Genomic DNA, 21,188 nt, shown 5'->3' with positions numbered 1-21,188 from the left:
TTTTGGATGCAGTCATTGTAAAATATTTAATATTCATGTCATCTGGTGAAATTGTTTTCATTTCACAATATTTACTAGAGGCACTGTTGCCTCACAGCAAGAAGGTCTCTGGTTTGAGTCCCGGCTGAGCCACTTGGCATTTCTGTGTGGGGTTTGCATGTTCTCCCCGTGTTGGTGTGGGTTTACTCCGGGTGCTCCGGTTTCCCCCACAGTCCAAAGACATGCACTATAGGTGAATTGGATTAACTAAATTGGCCGGAGTGTACGCGTGTCTGTGAATGTGAGCGTGAATGGGTGTTTTCCAGTACTGGGATGTGACTGGACGTAAAACATATGCTGGCTAAATTGGCGGTTCATTCCGCTGTGGTGACCCCTGATAAATAAGGGACTGAGCTTAAGAAAAATTAATGAATGAATATTTACTAGAAAAAGGTAATTTTTCCAAAGTTGGTGAGCATAATTAAATCATTAGTTCACCCAATTGATTATTGTTTACTCACCCTCATGTCATTTTAATCCCTTGGATACCTTCATTCATCTTCAGAACACAAATTAAGATGTTTTAGATGAAATCCAAGAGCTTTCTCATCCTCCATAGTCAACAACAATCAAATTCAAACTCCAGAAAATGAATCCAAAAAATATTGTCAAAACATTCCATGTAACTTCAGTGGTTCAACTGTAACCATACGAAGCTCCAAGAACAATTTTGTGCACCAATCTGTATAAAACAACTCTGTTCACCAATGTCTTCTGCGTCAGGTCAGGATGCACATTTACTATGCGGAATACGCTGCTTGCATGTTGTGCTGCTGTTTCTAATGGAAATAAGCCTTATTGACCATAGTAAATGCGCACCCTAAAAACGCAGAAGACATTGGCAAACAAAGTTGGATTTACAGCCATATTTCAATGTTCTTGGAGCTTCCTATAATTACAGTTGAACCACTGAAGTCCCATGAAATGTTTTGCCATCGTTTTTTGTTCCTATTCTGAACTTTGAGCATCTCAGGATCATTATAGTCTATGGAGGATGAGGAAGCTCTCTGATAGCATCTAAAATATCTTAATTTGTTCAGAAGACGATTGAAGGAGAGGGTTGGAATGAGTTGTAAATAATTAATAGCACAATTGTAAGTTTAGCAGAACAAATTTTTTAACTTCTTAAAATTGTCCACTGGCCTCTGTACATCAAGGCCTCCTAAGCATCCCCATATCATAATTGGCTACATCACTCTGTCTCCTCTCCACCAATCAGCTGGTGTGTGTTGTGCGGTCTTGCGCAATATGGCTGCCTTTGAGTCATCCAGGTGGATGCTGCACACTGGTGGTGGATGAGGAGATTCCCCCCAATGGTTGAAGCACATTGAGTGTCCATAAAAGCAAATGTAAGGAATTATTATTATTATTAAAATACGTTCTCAAGCCCAAATCTGCAGGAAACATTGCATGTAGCATTCTTAGGTTATGCAATCCCACAATGCATTGCAACAATCCGAAGACGTCAGACAAATGTGCTGTTACATGCAACTCCGTTAGTATCGAGCGATCAGTCATGCTGAAAAAGTTTTTCTGTAAACACCATAATCAACCCCAACTATAATTCGGATCAGTTTGCTATAAATAGACAACTAAAATAAGCAATGGAATCCATGATCATATTGTTCTTCCATACCCACAGGAAGAAAAAGAAATTTAATAGTTCCAAAAGATTATCATTAGCTTTGACGTGGCAGCAAAGTCTGTTCCAAAAGTTAATCAGCATAATTGACCTTCTAAATAGATCTCTTGGGAAGCATCGCATACAGCATTATTGGGGAATGCAATCCCATAATACATTCTGACAATGCCAAGATGGCAGAAAAAGTAACCCATCAACCAATTAACTAATCAATAGGATTTGGATTGATGGCTCAGTCATGCTGAAAATGCTTTATTTCAACACCTGAAATGATATATAAAGTGAGGTTTATTTAAATGAAATTTGAGCTGAATTGGAAATAGACCTGAATAATCCAATGCTCTTGCACGTAAATGCTTGAATTTAACTTTTTTCTCAATGAAAACTAATGGAAAACTCATTGCAAAACGTATATAATATTTATATAGCTTTCAGGATTGACTGGACTGATTCCGACTTTTGAAAATGTGTGCATATAGAATATAATAAAGAATAAATTATGCAAATTCTATCAAACATACAGGTTTACATTTTGAGTTCACATATGAACATATATGAATACATACAGTTGAAGTCAGAATTATTAGCCCCCTTTGAATTTTTTTTCTTTTTTAAATATTTCCCAAATGATGTTTAACAGAGCAAGGAAATTTTCACAGTATGTCTGATAATGTTTTTTCTTCTGGAGAAAGTCTTATTTGTTTTATTTCGGCTGGAATAAAAGCAGTTTTTAATTAAAAATAATAATTTAAGGTCCATATTATTAGCCCCCCTAAAGGATTTTTTTTTCGATGGTCTACAAAACAAATCAGTTATACAATGACCACAACTTGCCTAATCAACCTAGTTAAGCCTTTAAATCGCACTTTAAGCTGAATGCTAGTATCTTGAAAAATATGTAGTAATTTAGTTATTTTGGCTAGAATGAAAGTTGTTAATTTCTTAATAAACATTTTAAGGTCAAAATTATTAGCCCCTTTATGCTATATAATTTTTTTCAATTGTCTGCAGAACAAACCATCGATATACAATGATCTGCCTAATTTCCCTAACTTGCCTAGTTAACCTAATTAACCTAGTTAAGCCTTTAAATGTCACTTTAAGCTGAATACTAGTGTCTTGAAAAACATCTAGTCAAATATTAAGTACTGTCATCATGGCAAAGATAAAAGAATTCAGCTAGTAGAAATTAGTTAATAAAAGTATTATGTTTAGAAATGTGTTAAATAAATCTTAAACAGAAAATGGGGGAATAAATAAACAGGGGGGCTAATAATTCTGACTTCAGCTGTATATAAAATTATATCTAATACATTTGAACATATATGCACATATTTATAATACCAATTGTTTTAAAAAATAGCATTTAATAAATTAGTAAATTAGTAATATTTTGAAATATACGTTGCTAGCTCTGTGAAATCGAAATATGAGTGTATATGTCATATATGTAATTAGCTTTTTCTATATATCAGATTTCTAAATGGGTGCAGGAAAAGTGTGTAAATTACAGCTCAATTCTGTGGAAAGAACACATCCCGGGATTTCTGGAGGTTTCATTCTAGATATGATGTAGCTGTCAAGCGAAGTGCAGTTCACTGGGTTTCAGAACATCAGAGTCTGGCAGGGCAGCATTACTGACAATATATGACAGACATATTCATAGGAAAGCTGGCAAACTCTGTAACTACACTAACATTGTAAACATTCATGTGCTGGTTTTACAGCAATGACATTCCTGATACTGAAGGATTGTGGGATACTTTGTTGTACCTCATGTTTTTCCACCACCAACCAGGCCACCTGCAAACCTTCAAAACCTTTAAATGGCACTTCTCTGGTCAGCATCTCCCACAAGACCTGCAAGACAAACCACAAATCAAACCTTCACATGAATGATCGGCACACTGTGTTTGAATTCACATTCACAGTATTTCTGACGCTCAAACCACAGCCAAGTGTGTATATATAAATAGTTGACTGATGTTTTGAAAATAGTGGCGGCACGGGGCCTCACAGCAAGAAGGTCGCCGGTTCTACACCCGGCTGGGCCAGTTGGCATTTCTGTGTGGAGTTTGCATGTTCTCCCCGTGTTGGCATGGGTTTCCACCGGGTGCTCCGGTTTCCCCTACAGTCCAAAGACGTGCGCTATAGGTGTATTGGATGAACTAAAATGGCTGAAGAGTATGAGTGTGAATGCCAGAGTGTATGGGTGTTTCCCAGTACTGGGTTTCGGGTGGCCGGGCATCTGCTGCGTACAACATATGCTGGAATAGTGGCGGTTCATTCCGCTGTGGCAACCCCTGATAAATGAAAACCCCTGAGTCGGCGCAATAGCCTAGTGGTTAGCGCGTCGACATATGGTGCAGTAGCACGTCAGGGCGTCGCGAGTTCGAATCCCGGCTCGATGACATTTCCCTACCCCCCTCTCTCTCTCTCCAACTTCGCTTCCTGTCTAAATACTGTCCTATCTAATAAAGGCAAAATGGCCACAAATAAATCTTAAAAAAAAAAAAAAAATGAATGTTTTAAAAATATATATATTATAATATATAATATAATTTATTACTGAAGTGTGTCCAATGGTGTGACATAGCACAAATTAAGAGAAAGAAATCTTAATAATATACAAATATTGTGCGAGTAATCTTCATTGCTGGAGACTTTTCTTCATATATATACATTCATTCATTCATTTTCTTTTCGGCTTAGTCCTTTTATTAATCTGGGGGTCGCCACAGCGGAATGAACCGCCAACTTATCCAGCATTGTTTTATGCAGCAGATGCCCTTCCAGCTGCAACCCATCACTGGGAAACACATACAGACTTATTTATACACACATACACTACGGACAATTTAGCCAACCCAATTCACCTGCACAGCATGTCTTTGGACTGTTGGGGTAACCGGAGCACCCGGAGGAAACCCACGCGAACGCAGGGAGAACATGCAAACTCCACACAGAAATGCCAACTGACCCAGCCGAGGCTCGAACCAGCGACCTTCTTGCTGTGAGGCGACAGCACTCCCTACTGCGCCACTGCATTGCTACTTTTCTTATATATAGTGTTATTTATTTTATATAAACAACATATATTTTACTTGACTTGGACATTTTCCATAAATAAGGGTGTCACAGCAAAGGACAACAAAACATAATAGGAAAGTTAAAAAGGCAGTCGGGTTCGTCACTTTTTTGGGGTACTGACACATTTCCGATGTGGTCTGTGCTATTTGCAGCATGTTTCTGTACTTGCATGTGTTTTTTACATGCACATGTGTTTTGTCAAACTGATCTTTTCTCAGTTTGTCAGTGTTTTTCTACATGCATTTGCTTTTTTTACTTGTTGAACATTCGATCTCTCTCAACTGTAATATTGTCAATTTTATGCAATTTATACTTTGCAAAACTTTATTTCTACATTCAGCACATTTAGTTTCACATTTTGTGAGAAAAAGACAAGAAGCTACACATAATCTGACTGAAACGGATATCCAGAACCATTTTTGAATGTACTGTAGCTTAAAACAGGTTGTAATTCTCATAATATTCTGATGTTCATGCTTGCTACATGTATTATAATTCCCACAACAGTGTGAATGAAGTTGAAAAGTACTGACCACGCCGTATGAGTAGGTGTCGCAGGTCTCAGAGACGGGCAGACTCTGGATCACCTCAGGTGCCATCCAGGGGAAAGTGCCCACCAAAGACATGTGTGTCGTGTGAGAAACCATCTTAGATGCTCCAAAATCACAGATCTGACATACAAAAATTTAATTATGCAGAAACATCTCACAGATATTTTGAAGTTAATAAGGATATCATATCTGCAGGGCCTAAAACTAACATGCTGCCAAACCCACTAATGGCTGAAGATTCTAGAAAATATTTAACATGTTTTTGCAATTATTATTATTATTATTATTTTATTTGTATATAGTAATTAATATTCTTAATGACAGTAATTATTTACTACTAATATGAAGTATAATTTACATATTTACCAAAAATTAATAATAATATAAATAAGTAAAAAAATATATATATAAGAGTATAAAAATAATTATAAAGAAAAATAATTGTTTGCAGTTACTATTATTAAATAAATATCCCTATTTAAGTTTTTCAAGTTTATATGATAATAATAATTGAATATCATAATATGTAAATGTAATAATAATATTATTTAATAACAATAATAATAAAAACAACAATAATAATAATAATTATTATTTTATTTGGATATAGTTATTATTATTCTTAATGATTCTAATTATTTACTAATAATACTAAGTATAATACACATATTTACTAATAATTAATAATAATATAAAGAATATAATAGTATAAAAATTATTATAAAGAAAAATAATTGTTTGCAGTTACTATTATTAAATAAATATCCCTATTTAAGTTTTTCAAGTTTAAATGATAATTTAAGAAACAATAATTTAAAGAAATTATTTAATTATATCATTTATTATATTTAAGAAACTATTAAGCATTTAATAACAATTGCACTTTATATGCTATAATAATTGAATATCATAATATATAATATAATAATACATAAATGTAATAATTATATTATTTAATAATAACAACAACAATAATAATAATAATAATTCATTCATTTATTTTCGGCTTAGTCCCTTTATTAATCCTGGGTCGCCACAGTGGAATGAACCGCCAATTTATCCAGCATATGTTTTATACAGCGGATGCCCTTCCAGCTGCAACCTATCACTGGGAAACATCCATACGCACTCATTCGCACATGCACACGCACACGCACACACACACACACACAATTTAGCTTACCCAAGTCACCTGTACCACATGTCTTTGGATTTGTGGGGGAAACCAGAGCACCTGAAGGAAACCCACGGCCAACTGATCCAGCCGAGGCTCGAACCAGCGACCTTCTTGCTGTAAGGCGATCAAGCTACCCACTGCGCCGCCAATAATAATAATAATAATAATAATAATAATAATAATAATAATAATAATAATAATAATAATAATAATAATAATAATAATAATAATAATAGTAGTAATAATTATTTCTAAATTGCTTCTGTTTTGTTTACAACAGATTTACAAAAACATCCTTTTCACAAACTTGGAAATGTGTTCAGCTCATGTTGCATGTTCTAATAAATATTAAAAGTATCATTTCACATGCCGTCTTTACCTGTATATCATTACAACACAGTCTTTGTGATCAGATAATTATAATATCACATTTCACACATTGTTAACATTAATTAAGGATCTACCAGCCAATTGGCACCGTAGCAAATGTTAATTTTAGGCCCTGAATGAATGTGAACACAAACAGGAAGCATACCTTTAAAACATTGTCTGCAGTTAACACAACTAATAAAAAGAAAAGGAAACAGTTATTTATATATAATCACCACATTTGCATTTTTCTATTTCCAGCACAGCTAAAATCTCACCATTTCTCGACTTCAGGTCCCTATGAATGACTTTCAGAGGGGCCTCAGCATGTAAATAATGCATTCCTGCAGAGAAACAAATCACAGAACCAGCCATTATCTCATGAGGAAAATGTGACTGAGCTCATTACATAAACAAAACGTATTCATTACAGACACATACCTTTAGCAATTTCCATCGCCCAGGTCATTACCTGATCCATATCCATCTCCTCACTGTCAGCACTGGACAAATACTCATACAACGATCCCCTGCTGGCATATTCTACAACACAAACACACACGCCATATGCATATCATCACACATGTCAACTACAGGCTGTGGAGCTGATATATGCTGCAGGTAAATCAGTCCGCTGTTACACTGATGCCAAAATACAGTTGAGAAAATAATGGTTAGAAATATTTACTCTACAGCTAATTTTGTAGAAAGAAAATTTGCAACCCAAATACAATACTGATCAAAGGTTGTTGCAATTTATTATTCATTTTTTTAGTTCTATGTACAGTTGAAGTCAAAATTATTCGCCCTCCTGTGAATTTTTTGTATCTTTTTCAAATATTTCTCAAACGATGTTTAACAGAGCAAGAAATTTTTCACAGTATTTCCTATTATATTTTTTCTTCTGGAGAAAGTCTGATTTATTTTATTTCGGCTAGAATAAAAGCTGAAGTGTATGTATTATATTATATGTAATATATGTATTTAAAAAAACATATTTTAAGGTCAGTATTATTAGCCCCCTTAAGCAATATTTTATGGATTGTCTACAGAACAAACCATCGTTATCCAATGATTTGATTACCCTAACTTGCCTTCCTAATTAATTTAGTTAAGCTTGTAAATGTCACTTTAATTTGATTACCAGTGTGTTGAAAAATATCTAGTAAAATATTATGTACTGTCATCATGGCAAAGAATAAAGAAATCAGTTATTATAAATTAGTTATTAAAACTATTATGTTTCGAAATTAATCTTTAATGCATTAAAAAGAAATTGGGGGAAAAATAGTCAAAGTTTGACTTCAACTGTTCTTACTATAGTAATTACAATTAATTATGGATAATTCCATGCAGCTAACTCTAAACTTAACCTTCATACTAACCCAGATCATTAAGTACACTGTAAAAAAGAAACTTCGAGTCAAGCGCAGTAATTGGGTTGGAAGTTAAGTCAACTAAAAAATGTCCTGAATGTTGTTGCCTTAACATTTTAAGTTGAGTCAACTTTTTTTTTACAGTGTACATGCAGTTAATTAGTATTACTCAGTAGTTAAATGCATAGCTACACTGTAAAATAAAGTGTAATTAAAGTTTCTTCTCACCAAGGCTGCATTTATTTTTTATTTTGAATCATTTATTAGGCGTTTTTACCTTTATTGGTATAGGACAGTAGAGATTTTACAGACAGGAAAAAGTGAGGAGCAGAGATAGTGGAAGGATCTGCAAAGGCTCGGATCGCCGTGAGCACCTTGGTGCTATATGTTGACGGACTAAACACTAGGCTGTCGGCGCCGATAGGCTGCATTTATTTGATCACAATTACTGCATAATCAGCAATAACCTGAAGTATTTGTTTACATTTAAAAACAAACTGTTTTAAACGCAACCTTGCATGGCGCAAATTGTTTATATCTTAATATTTCTTCGGAAATTATTTCAAAAGCTGAAAAAAATGGCAAACCTGTTTAGAGCTGTTAATTATTTATGAATAAGACTTTTGAAGTAAATCAAATGTAAAAGTTAATATGCTATAAGAAACCTTCTTTCAACTTTCAGTTTTCAGGATTAGGATTTAATACATTTAGTGAAGTTTTATAAACTAATTTCGAGAGGAGCACATGATATGATTTATCTCTCATCTGCAATCAGCGATAAACCAATCAGATGAATCCAAGCATACAATAAATAGCCCATTTTCACCCTACTTCCCTTATGTTCATTTTTGAAAAATACCCCCATCCACCCCATCTCCCCCTTTTTCTCTCTTTACTGGGGGAGCTCTCGAGAACAACCTGATCTCTGTGTGATGACAGTCAACTTGTCTAATTGGTCTCCACCCATGGGATGGCAATGGGTGAGAATATAAAGGAAGAGGAGGAGAGTTGAACAGGGGCATAATGTGGTGGGCGGAAGAAAGAGGAGTTGCCTCAACTGTTGCAGTGTGGGAAACAAGTACAGAAACCGGGCCGAAACATGCTAAATGACCAAGCTGGAGCCCTGGGCTCAATTATCTCCGAGCTGAGGGTTCTCTTCCGGGACAGCATGCCAAACCAGCTTTTAGTATCAAGCAAAATCTAAGTGTGAACTCTTGGGTTTCTCTGTAATTGGTTTCATGAAATTCTATAGCAATTTGTGTAGCATTGAAAATGTTGATCAATTCAATCCCATTTGATTGTTAATCTAAAAATAAAGATAATGTAATAATAATGTAATAATAATGTAATAACACGTTTAACACATATATTTTATTTCAAAGTAAAACCATAGTACCAGTATTTATATCTTAATTTCAAGCAATAGCCCATCAAGCCTTTATTATGACTAGTTTCTGGAAAATAAAATAATTATCTTGCTGATTTTATTTCAATAAACTGTGCAGCTCTAATCAATTTCTTTAAAAGTAATTTTACAGATCCCAAACTTCAGTATTGCATCTATATGCGCAGTCTTGAAAAAAATAGTTCCATTATTAAAAGATGTTCTTTAAAAATGTACTTTAGGTTATGAAAGTTTTCTTCACACAATGAAAATAATTAATATTTTGAGGAACTTGTCAAGAAAAGGTTCTTTAGAGACCCACAAAACATCTGTGATAGCTTTTTTGGTTCTTCTTGGGATCTTTATTTTTAAGAGCCTCACATTATACATATAAATAGATGCGTTTGTTCAGACTACTTATTTTAAATGAGCTGAAATAACACAACTCAGGGTTTTTGGGACAACTTAATTATTTTAAGTTCAATCCACTTAAATTTGTAAAAACTACTAAGTTAACTTAATTGTTTCATGTAGTCCTAGCACAAATCCATTGTGTTTAACCCATCATTTTTACAGCGTAAGGAGAATAAGAAAGGCAGACAAAACAAGCAACAATCTTGTCTCGTGTCAAAATGTCAGTCAGCACATGAGATCATCTGTCACCAAGCCTCAAGTGAAGTCAAACACATTCGGGGTTCCCCGTTTACACACACACACACACACACACACACACACACACACACACACACACACACACACACACACACACACACACACACACACACTGGCAGAGAGTGAGAAACCAAAGATGACAGCATGACCAAGCGCTAGATTTACTGAATCCCTAGCTGAAAGTCATGCTCTCGAGAAGCGATTAGTCCTCATAAATCTGCTCATATGCGCATTTACATCCATGGAGACAGAGATCACAATAGGATGTTTAAAAAATGGCAAGACAACTGTGTATGTGTGTGTCCCCTTGATGAACTGCTCTCACACCCTGATCAGCCATAAAGCATTTTACAGTCACAACAACATGGCAGAAGCCAGAGGAGAGACACACGAATTCCTCAGGAAAGAACAATCAAAAGGACATCTCAGTAATATCTACAGTACAGTATTCCTCTAAGAGAGCTAATGAAGATGTCTGCTAAAACTCTTAATTTTTTTTTGGCAAATTATAAAAGGGAACAACAACAGAAACATAATGGAATCCCAGCTACTGCAACTAAAAATAAAAAAGAATGTTTTGCTAATGTTCCTGGGAAGTTATGAAAACGTTACATTTTCTGTAAGTTCAAAACACCCAGTTTAAATGCTTCAATTAAATCTTTATTTAGTATATATTTACATCTTAATTTTAATATAATACATCCAGTGGGGGAAATAAGTATTCAACATGTCACCATTTTTCTCAGAAAGCATATTTCTTAAAGGTGCCGTTAACTTGAAATTTTCCCTTGATGTTGATAACATCCGAATATATATATATATATATATATATATATATATATATATATATATATATATATATATATATATATATATATATATATATATATATATATATATAAAATGTTTTATTATTTTACAAGTGAATTTATGCGTAATAAAACTCAATGATGCAAGAAATAAGTATTGAACACATGAAGAAAGGGAGGTGTAGAAAGGCAGTGAAAGCCCAGACAGCAGCTGAAATCTCTCAGTAGTTCTTCAGCAACCCTCTGCCCTTCGTCAGTGTAAATTATTATTAGCTGCTTCAGTCCAACATCTACATTACCAGGAGGATGAAGATGAAACCAGGGTGGAAATTTCAGCAGGACAATGATCCAAAACACAGCCATAGAAACTCTCAAATATTTTCAGAGAAAGAAAATCAAGCTACAGAATGGCCCAGCCAATCACCTGACTTTTATCTATACATATGGATTTCTTTGGTTGTTATCAACATCTAATGAACATTTCAAGTTTTCCGAGAAATGGTGACGTGTTGAATGCTTATTTTCTCTACTGTATATAGCATTTTATCATTTTTTTGCAAACATTATGAGAATATAACTTTTGAATGTTCTGAAACAAAAGTTAATGTTGCTTTGTTATTTTGAATGTTTATTTCTGAACATTCCAAAGCATAACATATTATAATAATATATAACATAACAACTTAAGTTCTGTCGTGAAGCTCTATGTGTGCGCAGATTGATAGGTCAGGCCTAATCTTGCTCCTACATCATCAACTATATGGCGCAGGTGGCTGGTTGCTGTCGCCTCAGCAGCCAATCAGCTTGCTCCTCAATATTTTAAATGCCCAGTGTTGTTTTATGCTAGGGATATGCACTGTGTTTTTGTATGTTTCATTTGTCTGTTTTAGTCAACTTGTGTTGATAAAGTTGCACTAATGAAACTAATGAAATTGGTTTGATTTGTCGTCACATTCTCCTGCCTTGTTTGGGGGGTTACATGTATATTATGTTTACAGCAGCAGTGTTTTATCTTCTATATATTAAATCTCTTTGCCACCACAGTAATATATTTTTATAAATATATTAGTTGTTAAATAGTTTACAGGTTTATTAAAAAGGGTTTATCAGTTGTTTATCTTTCAATATAATCACACTGCATTGAATAAAATTACAGGTGTAATCTGTTGACTGTCCTCATAACTGTCTTCTTATAATGCTTTTAGAGTTTTAATGATTACTCCAGAGTACTCGTAGATCTATGATGATTTTCAAGCACTGCCTGGGAAATAGGCCGTAACATTAATATCAGTCACGTGATCATTTTTTTAAGATCCACTTAGACTTACTATGCTTTAGAGGTAGAGGTACAAAAATAGAATTGGGATTGGGCCTTATTGTGTTTCTATCACTCCAATATGACTGTGGACACACTATACCTACACACAGTTCTGTCCAAACAGCTTACAAAAGAGGATTTTCATCATAGGTACCCTTTAAAGATAAAATGCAGCCATACGTTCCTCTGGCAACATAATTCGCAATCACCAGAAATGTATATAGGGTACATTTTCAGAATGAGCCTATGCTGAAATGTTCAGTTTTGGAGGAACTATCTTTTTAACTATAATAATAACCCAGCCTGAGAGATATCGTTTGTGCTTCGTGAGAAACCTGTGAGCAACAAGCATTGATTCGAGATGAGAAACAGAAAGAAATGACAGTTCATTACCTGTGACAATGCCATAGTTGGGTGCTTCCAGAATGGCTCCGTAGAACTGAATGATATTTTTGTGGCTCAGGACACTCAGAATCTCAGCCTGGAAAAAAAAAAACACACAAAAAAAACTTGACAGATGCAGAGGTGAAAGTCTTCAGACTGTGGTCAAACACTCGGGCTCAAATGAGTGCTGCATCAATGTCATAAAACTATTTTTTCATTACAGTATGTCGCGGTCAAATATTACGCTAGAAATGTCCGCGAACAAGGAGCCATTAGCAGCATTGTGGGACATGTCCGCCAGGACTCAAACCGAGCGGCTTCAGCCAGGAAAGCTGCTTAACTCTGGTAAACAGTGGAAAAGACTCCAGCGGTGCTGCTGAGCATGCATTACCACTGACAGTAACACACACCGCCTGCAAAGCCGCATTCAGATGCTACATTTTACACGTACAGTATATCAAATCTGCTTCAGACAAAGAGAAATAGAGAAAGGCGGGGGAGAGATGAAGGGAAACATGAGGGATGGTCATGGAAAACTGTGTTTCCCTACACTCCCCCCTTTCTCATGCCAATAAACAAGGCTGATGGATGGGTCGAAGACAGGAAATGATGTAACGTTGATCATGTTTATGGGGTAAGTGTTTAAATTTGAATACTGATTTTGAAGAACTGACTGGTTTAACTTATATGTAAGTTCTTTATACATTATATCGGCATGTGAAAATCTCAAAGAATGCCGCATGTCATCGCCTACAATAAATGAATATTCAGACATGAGATATTTGATGCATTGTTTTATTTTTTTGCACATTCATAGGAACATAACTGTCCATTAATGAGGAAATGGTCTCTTCCAAAACCTGCATACTCCTCCGGTACACACTCAAAAGTACTTTTTTAGGATGTAGTTTAAAGGGTATGTCCACTATGAATATTTTAATATTCATTATCATATTTTAAACTTTAGTTCATGTGTAATGTAGTTGTGTGAACATAACCAACATGTCTGAATGTTATATGCTCAAAGGCCAATGCAAAGGGAGACAAAGGGATGCTTTTACAGAGGTAGCTTAGCAAAGCCTACAGCAAACGAAGTTTGGGGACTACAAAAAATACATCCGGGTTAGTGAGATCACAAACCCTTCAGGTTATGCGCATTCACCATGAGCACACACCCCACGCAGCGAAGGGGTGTGGCCAGAGGCACTGTAATGTTATAGCAGAGAAAGCTAAAATGCAGCCTTTGGCCTTAAAGCTGGCTCACATTGTGCAATTTTTTTATAATCCTGAAGGATTGTAGCATGTCAGACTGCATGAACTTGACTCACATGTCACACTGTAAGAGCTCAGCCATCTTAATGTCAGACTGAACCACAATGAACTTGCACCAAACACGAAAGAAAACGGCAACAAGGTTTGACGTCATCCAGTCGTGACACTTTCACTATCCCGCGTTCTGGAATGATTCCTCACAGCAAACGTAAACAATCTGTAGTGGCTATTTTGCACGTGGCGTGTCCCAATAATAAAACCAGGAAGAAAAAACCTGTTTTGACATTCCCTGTGGTCATTTGATTTGTCGCATGAATTGCATCATCAAATTCGGAGCTCCTATTGATTCTTGGATTGATGCTCATCGCAGTTGTTGTCACACTACAGGAAAGTGTCTGAACTTCATCAGAGGAAAAGTCTGATCGCAACGGGCTTTAAGCGGCTGTCTGTAAACATGTCAAACCAATGATCAAAGATCACCAATATTAGCACAGGATTTCAGGAATCTTAAGGATTTCCTAAAATTGTCTCAGATGACAAAATCGTGGCGGAAATCTCACAGTGTGAGTAGGGCTTTAACAGATTCAATGATCCAGAAAATCATTTGAAAATGAATCAGAAGGTTTGAACAAATCATTTGAATGAATTATTATTTGAGGCAGAAGCCAACTACCGACCAACCAGCTGGTGGTTTTAATGTCATTCATTTATTCATGACAGGCCTAAACAGCGCAAAAACTGTTATACATTATATATAGCAAATATCGTCTGCTTGATTTTTTTTTAATAATTGCATGGTGTTAACCATATTCTTACCCAGCTCAAGTGAAAATATTAAGAAATTATCACAAACTAAAACAATGATTTCCTCTATGGCCTCTTTGTCAGGCCTCAGTATGTACTGAGATATGAATCTGATTTTTAATCCTGGACCATATATGTTGGACATTTATATTTATGGGAAGAGGTGAAAATACATTGTATAAATGAAATGTATTGATTTTTCTTTTATGACAAATATTAAGTAAAATCACAAATATTAAATAAAACAAATCATGTTTCGTGAAAGTATGTTGTAAATTTCCAACTGTAAATATATCAAAACTTATTTGAATTTTTAAGATTAGTAATATGCATTGATAAGCCCTTTCTTTACACACAATTAAAAGGAATTTTGGTGGCATGGTGGCTCAGTGGTTAGCACTGTTGCCCCACAGCAAGAAGATTGCTGGTTTGAGTCACGACTAGGCCAGCTGGCATTTCTGTGTGGAGTTTGCATGTTCTCCCCCTGTTGGCGTGGGTTTCCTCCGGATGCTGCGGTTTCCCCCACAGTCCAAAGACATCCGCTATAGGTGAATTGAATAAACTAAATTGGCCATAGTGTATGAGTGTGCGTGAATGAGAAAGTGTATGGGCGTTTCCCAGTGCTGGGTTGCAGCTGGAAGGGCATCCGCTGCATAAAACATATGCTGGATGAGTTGGCGGTTCATTCTGCTGTGGCGACCCCAGATGTTTCCCAGTAATGGGTTGTGTGCTGGAATAGTTGGCGGTTCATTCCGACCCCTGATAATCAGGGAGTAAGCTGAAGGTTTATCAGTATTTATATCTTTTTAACCCTCAGATTACATATTACAGAGTGTTGTATGCCAATCTCAGAGTTGTATTGCCATATGCAAACGTATTTATGCAGCTTTCAGGTGATGTATAAATCTAAATTCCACTAAATTGACATGTATGACTGGTTTTGTGGACTTTTGAGGAACAGATAAAAATAAGAATAAGTATTTCAATCACCAAACAAGCTGTGAGTCTGAACAAACCTCGGCATCAATCTTTAGCAGTTTTTTGACAGCCACTTCTTTATCCTGTGGGACCCAGTGTGCTCGATACACACTCCCAAAACTCCCACCGCCACAGTTCTCATAGAAGCGGATGTCATCGAAACGGATCTGAACGAAGCTGGCGCTGAGGGACGACATCTCATACTGACATTCACTCTGACTGTAGAAAGAGAAACAGATTTATAAAATACATTTAGAGCTTCGAATGAGATTGAAATTAACTGACAAAAGCTCAAAATTATCCAGTTTTCCTCACAATTAAAGCTGACAGGTGTAAACATTGTCTTAACTGATGCTCAACACACACAAATCTGATAAAATCTCAAAAAAGTACTTCAGAGTGTCTTGAACCTTTAAAGAGAAAGCTACAGTCATGCATAGAAAACGGCTGCATTATCATGACTGTTACACAATCGGAGGAAGGAGGGGGGGTCTGTGTGAAATGTCGACCCCTTCTGTGTGATTTACAATGTGATCCTTTACATGTTCGCATAACTGCTGAATGACTTGCCATGTATCTGCTTTGGGTTTACTCACCACATCTGCAACTGGACTCCTGCCACTTTTTTGTCTACATTAAACCTCAGTGATTATCAGAACACAAAAGAGAGGCCGAAGTCAAAGGAAGATTGATACACAACAACTGTAATGTTTTAGAGATTATCTCTGTTTACATGGAGAAAAAAAAGGGAAAATCCTGCAAATGCTCTCCAGAATAAGCATATAATGATTAGGTAGAAATGTGACCATCTGTTTATGATTTTGCACTATAATCCATAATCAAATAACAGAGCTCTGGAAACTGGCAATTGAACTGCAAAATGAGGAAGACAGGAAGTTAAGCACTGACATGGCAATGCACTTGTTGACGTGGTTTGTTTTTTGCGCTTACAGTATGAAGACTCGAGGACATTCAAAACTGTCTGTCACAATGTTGGCCTCATAATTTTTTAATGGTTTCTCATGTCTCTATGATATTCTGATATGGCACACTTGGTTTATCTACACTGCCTCTATCAAAAACGTCTCTATCAAATTCTGCCATCTAAATATTGCATATATGAAAATCTGACGGCCATCTTTGAACATTAATAAAAATAAATTAATTAATAAATATAAAGAAATATAAAGAAATGTAAATAAATAAATACATTTAAATAAGTAAATATAAAATAAATATAAATAGATTTTAATGAATAAATATAAAATAAATAAATAAAAATAAATGAAAATTAATAAATATTAAATTAATAAATAAAAATAAATTTAAACAAATAAATCAATCTAACTAAATTTAAATAAATAAATATAAAGTAATTAAATTAATATAAATATAAATAAATAAATATAAATAAATTATAATAAAAATTATAATAAATAAATATAAAAATTAAATATAAATCAAAATAAAAAATATAAACAAATTATAACAAAAATAATTGTATAATAAATAAATAATAATAATAAATAAATAATAAATTATTTATTTAAGAAAATTTAAATTACTATTATTATAATTTAAATTATTAAATTATTGTTAATAATTTTAATTATAGCTAATATATTTGAACATAAATGTGCATATTTTTAATTTCCAAAGGTTGCAAAAAATGTAAGGGCATTTTTGCAATATTTTGAAATATGTTTCATTTGATATATATTTTATATGTGAAATCCAAGCATAAACTTGTGTCATATTTGTAATTTGCCATATATCATATTTCTGGTAAATGGCTGAAGTTATGAGTGGTTTTATTTGTATTTTTACTATTTCTTTGTCTATTAAGCAAAGCTATAATAAGCCTAATTTGTCCTAGAGTGATATGGGAATATTTATTTATATATAAGCCTGATTTTGAATAAACATTAATTTGATTGTTTCTATTTTTGTTTTTAAAAATACAAGCAACAACATTCAATTAATAATTAATATTTCTTAGTAAATTTTTTTATTTGATTGTGTCATTCATGCTAAGATTAAATCCTTTTGTCTTTCTGTCTGATTGTCAAATATTTGTTTGCTGATTTTTAAATAATGTTGTGCTTCCTCCTGCAAATGACTGATTTGGTTCTTGGCTTAACAAGTTAATTTCAGACTTTTGTGAAATGTTTATAATATACACTGCAAAAAAAAAATGCTTTTCTTACATTTTTGTCTTGTTTCAGGTCTAAATATTTTAATTTTTTTTTTTATTAAATCAAGAAGCATTTTTTTTAGACAAACAAAAAACATTGTCTTATTTTAAGATATAGTATGCTGAAATTAAGTGAGTTTTTCCCTAAAACCAGGATTTTTGCAGCCGATACCAAGTACCAATTTCTAGCAATGGTGATCGGCCGATAACAACTACAGATTCTGATGCTTCAAGCTTTATAATGCATTAAGAACATTTTTCTTCTAAGTACAAACCTTAAGTGGAGATCTCGCCTTACCTAAGAGAATAAATTAAGGATGCTGCATGTAATCCCTTAAACACGTCTCGTATGACCATTTAGGTGTGAACATGTCATAGCCAGAAACAACTTTACAGAAAACAATACATTCATTCATTTTTCTTCGGCTTAGTCTATGTATAATATATGGGAGCGCTTGTGTGTCTTCCTCTGCTTGTAAACTCATAAACAAACACCTGCAATCGGTTCCTGGGATCGGCCAGATTAGCGAGTACCGATCGAGTCAAGAAATATGATTATCGGCTGATACCAATTTTTAGCCGATCAAATGAAGCATACTATTCATGTAAATAAAATCATTATTAAAATAAATTCTTCTTAAAATAATAGGAATAATAGGAATAAAAACTATTATCAGACATAACAGCATTAAAGTTTCACCTAAAGGCATGGTTCCTCATGGAAACCTAAAAAGGGCTCCTTTTTAGCAGATCTGGCAATGTTTGATAACGCTTCTTAATAGTGTGCCATTTTTAGTTGATATTTGAATTTGGTGGCACATAAATTTTAACTAGAACAAATTTTTCTTGCACTAAAAGCAGCCTTTAAATATCTGAACGCATAAATATGCTAAATATGCAGTTTGGAATATTATAAAATAAATAATTGAAGGACACATTGAAGGACACTTATATCTCAACTACTGCCCAAAATACTAATTACTATTTAAGAGCTAATTACTAATACTAATTAATTAATTGCAAATACTATGGTGTTTTTGAACTATACTATAGTAAAGTGTATTATACCGTACATATTATAGTATTATAATAGTATTAACAATAGTGAACTGATAAACTGTAATAAATACTGCAGAATATGTTAGTTTTTACTACAGTAATGTATTGTAGTATACTATTCCATATAGTATATTAATTTGTTTATATTACTATAGTTGTTGTATTCCCATAGCAACTATATAATTACCACAACAAATGAATTCAAGTACTTTAAATTAGTATGGTTCAAAAACACTACAGTATTTATTGTAAATTACTACAGTATTTTTTCATTCAAGAAACACTGCTTGATTTAGTATTTCAGTTTCTTATTCATGTTTAGAAAATCCAACTTTCACAACCAGGCTCGTGTTTGCGTTCACCTCTAATGTTGTTGTAGTTCATCATGGGGTCCAGTTTCTTATGCATTACTAGTACATGCGTCACTTTTCCCTGAAATCTATGACCTCAGATTGGCTTCCCCAGTTCAGTGACCTACCTATGTGTCCTGTACAATGGCTATCACTTGAAGAGTGCCCAGGCTCTAAAAACAACCCGCATATCATTACTGCGGCCCTTTGGCTGTGACATCAGGGGCCAACTGAAGGCAAATGTGTCACACTTTCAGCTATTTTTGACTAGAAACAGCTCATTCATACCTAAGACTTGAGGCATTGCCAAAAAACAACATGTACTACAGCCTAATATTACTAAAATTATTAACTGTGCAAATATTAGAGGCCACAGGAACAAAAATCTTCACAATAATTCAGCATTAATTGTGTTCACAAATCTTATGTGCACAAAATGGCTGTATTTATGTGTAAAACTACGTAATTACAATATGTAATGTAAATACAATGTTATGTACCATTTCAGATTTACCCAATAATACTTTTTAAGACTCCAGAACACTTAATTTACACTTTGTTTATTATATTTCGTTAAAAAAACAACTAATAATGCTACTTTTAAAGATTGTGGAGAACTTCAGGAAATCAAAAACTCATTTGACGAACATTATGCCACACTCAAATCGTCAAACACACGCCTGCAGGGTTAAAACTCATTCCACACAGTTATATACAGTTTAAAAAAATAAAGGATGACTAAAACATACAAAAACATAAAGTGTATAAACATGAAAACCCATGCTTTCCTACCTGCTGGTGCTTTCCGTGAGGTCCGGTGAAACTCGTTGGCCTGTCGCACTATGAACAATCCCAGTCATAAGATAATATGCGGAGCCTCATTGTCTCGTGTTACTGCACTTCCATAAGAGGACACTCGCTTGGGACCGCTGGACAAATTATGAATCCTACTACGGTAAAGGATGGGTTATGTTTATTAAATACGACCTACAGACGCAACACATGGGAGTGTCTTAAACGTAGCGTAATTAATATTCATGATTCAAACCCCTCTGCGTCGTAACGAGATCGTTCATTTGTCAGATTAGCGCCCTCCTACTAGCGGCAGCATTTCAGCCAATGAACGCGATATTATCAGAACAGCTTATGAATATTCATTAGCAAAGGATTCGCCATAGTAGAATGTGTCAATTCTTGAGCACAGATAACGGTGTGACACATTTAATGACAATGACAACAGCGCCTCTACACGGACACAGACAGCCAACGAAAAGGGTAGGGTATTAAATGCTAAGATGTAAATACATAAACTAAAACGTTGTATATTATTTTGACTATGTGATTATGTGCATTCAGAGAGATAGCATTGTATAAGTTAATATAAAGCTGCTCTAGAATCAGTTACTGTTGGTGCTGCTCGGTGATCAATAATGATTATCAATGCTGACATACTTGATTGGATTTATTTTTTGGTGGAAATTGTGATATATATTTGTTTTAGGATTCACCGATAGACAGACGGATTAAAAATAACATTTATTACGTTGAGTTGTCTCAACTTTCAACCCAAGTATTTAAGTTGAGTCAACTCGAAAAAGCTCTGTAAGTTGCCTTACAACGGGCTCAATGAGTTTTAAAGCAAACGATAAACTTCTGGTGAAAGCTTAATGTGACTATTTTCAATTTCACAAGGTTGTTTTTACAGCATCGATGTTGTAAT

At 34.4% G+C, this 21,188-nt stretch overlaps 1 protein-coding gene across 1 annotated transcript in view; it reads right to left on the bottom strand.

The window, feature by feature from the left end:
* LOC130230432 (mitogen-activated protein kinase kinase kinase 20) overlaps window positions 1–20,382 on the bottom strand; it is a 34,902-nt gene extending 14,520 nt beyond the window's left edge. The window contains exons 1-8 of the mRNA XM_056459434.1: window positions 20,261–20,382; window positions 15,904–16,084; window positions 12,821–12,908; window positions 7,310–7,411; window positions 7,147–7,212; window positions 7,035–7,063; window positions 5,305–5,442; window positions 3,455–3,541 (exon numbers count right to left, since the gene is read on the bottom strand). Coding sequence (XP_056315409.1) covers window positions 3,455–3,541; window positions 5,305–5,442; window positions 7,035–7,063; window positions 7,147–7,212; window positions 7,310–7,411; window positions 12,821–12,908; window positions 15,904–16,084; window positions 20,261–20,328 — 759 coding nt within the window. The 5' untranslated portion in view covers window positions 20,329–20,382. The remainder of the gene's footprint in view (window positions 1–3,454; window positions 3,542–5,304; window positions 5,443–7,034; window positions 7,064–7,146; window positions 7,213–7,309; window positions 7,412–12,820; window positions 12,909–15,903; window positions 16,085–20,260) is intronic.
* Window positions 20,383–21,188: the final 806 nt, after the last annotated feature.

This window comes from Danio aesculapii, chromosome 6 (genome assembly GCF_903798145.1).
Source record: "Danio aesculapii chromosome 6, fDanAes4.1, whole genome shotgun sequence".
In the NCBI taxonomy this organism is placed as follows: Eukaryota; Metazoa; Chordata; class Actinopteri; order Cypriniformes; family Danionidae; genus Danio; species Danio aesculapii.
Note: the sequence above shows the minus strand (reverse complement) of the source record. Positions and strands in the feature narration are given on the sequence as shown.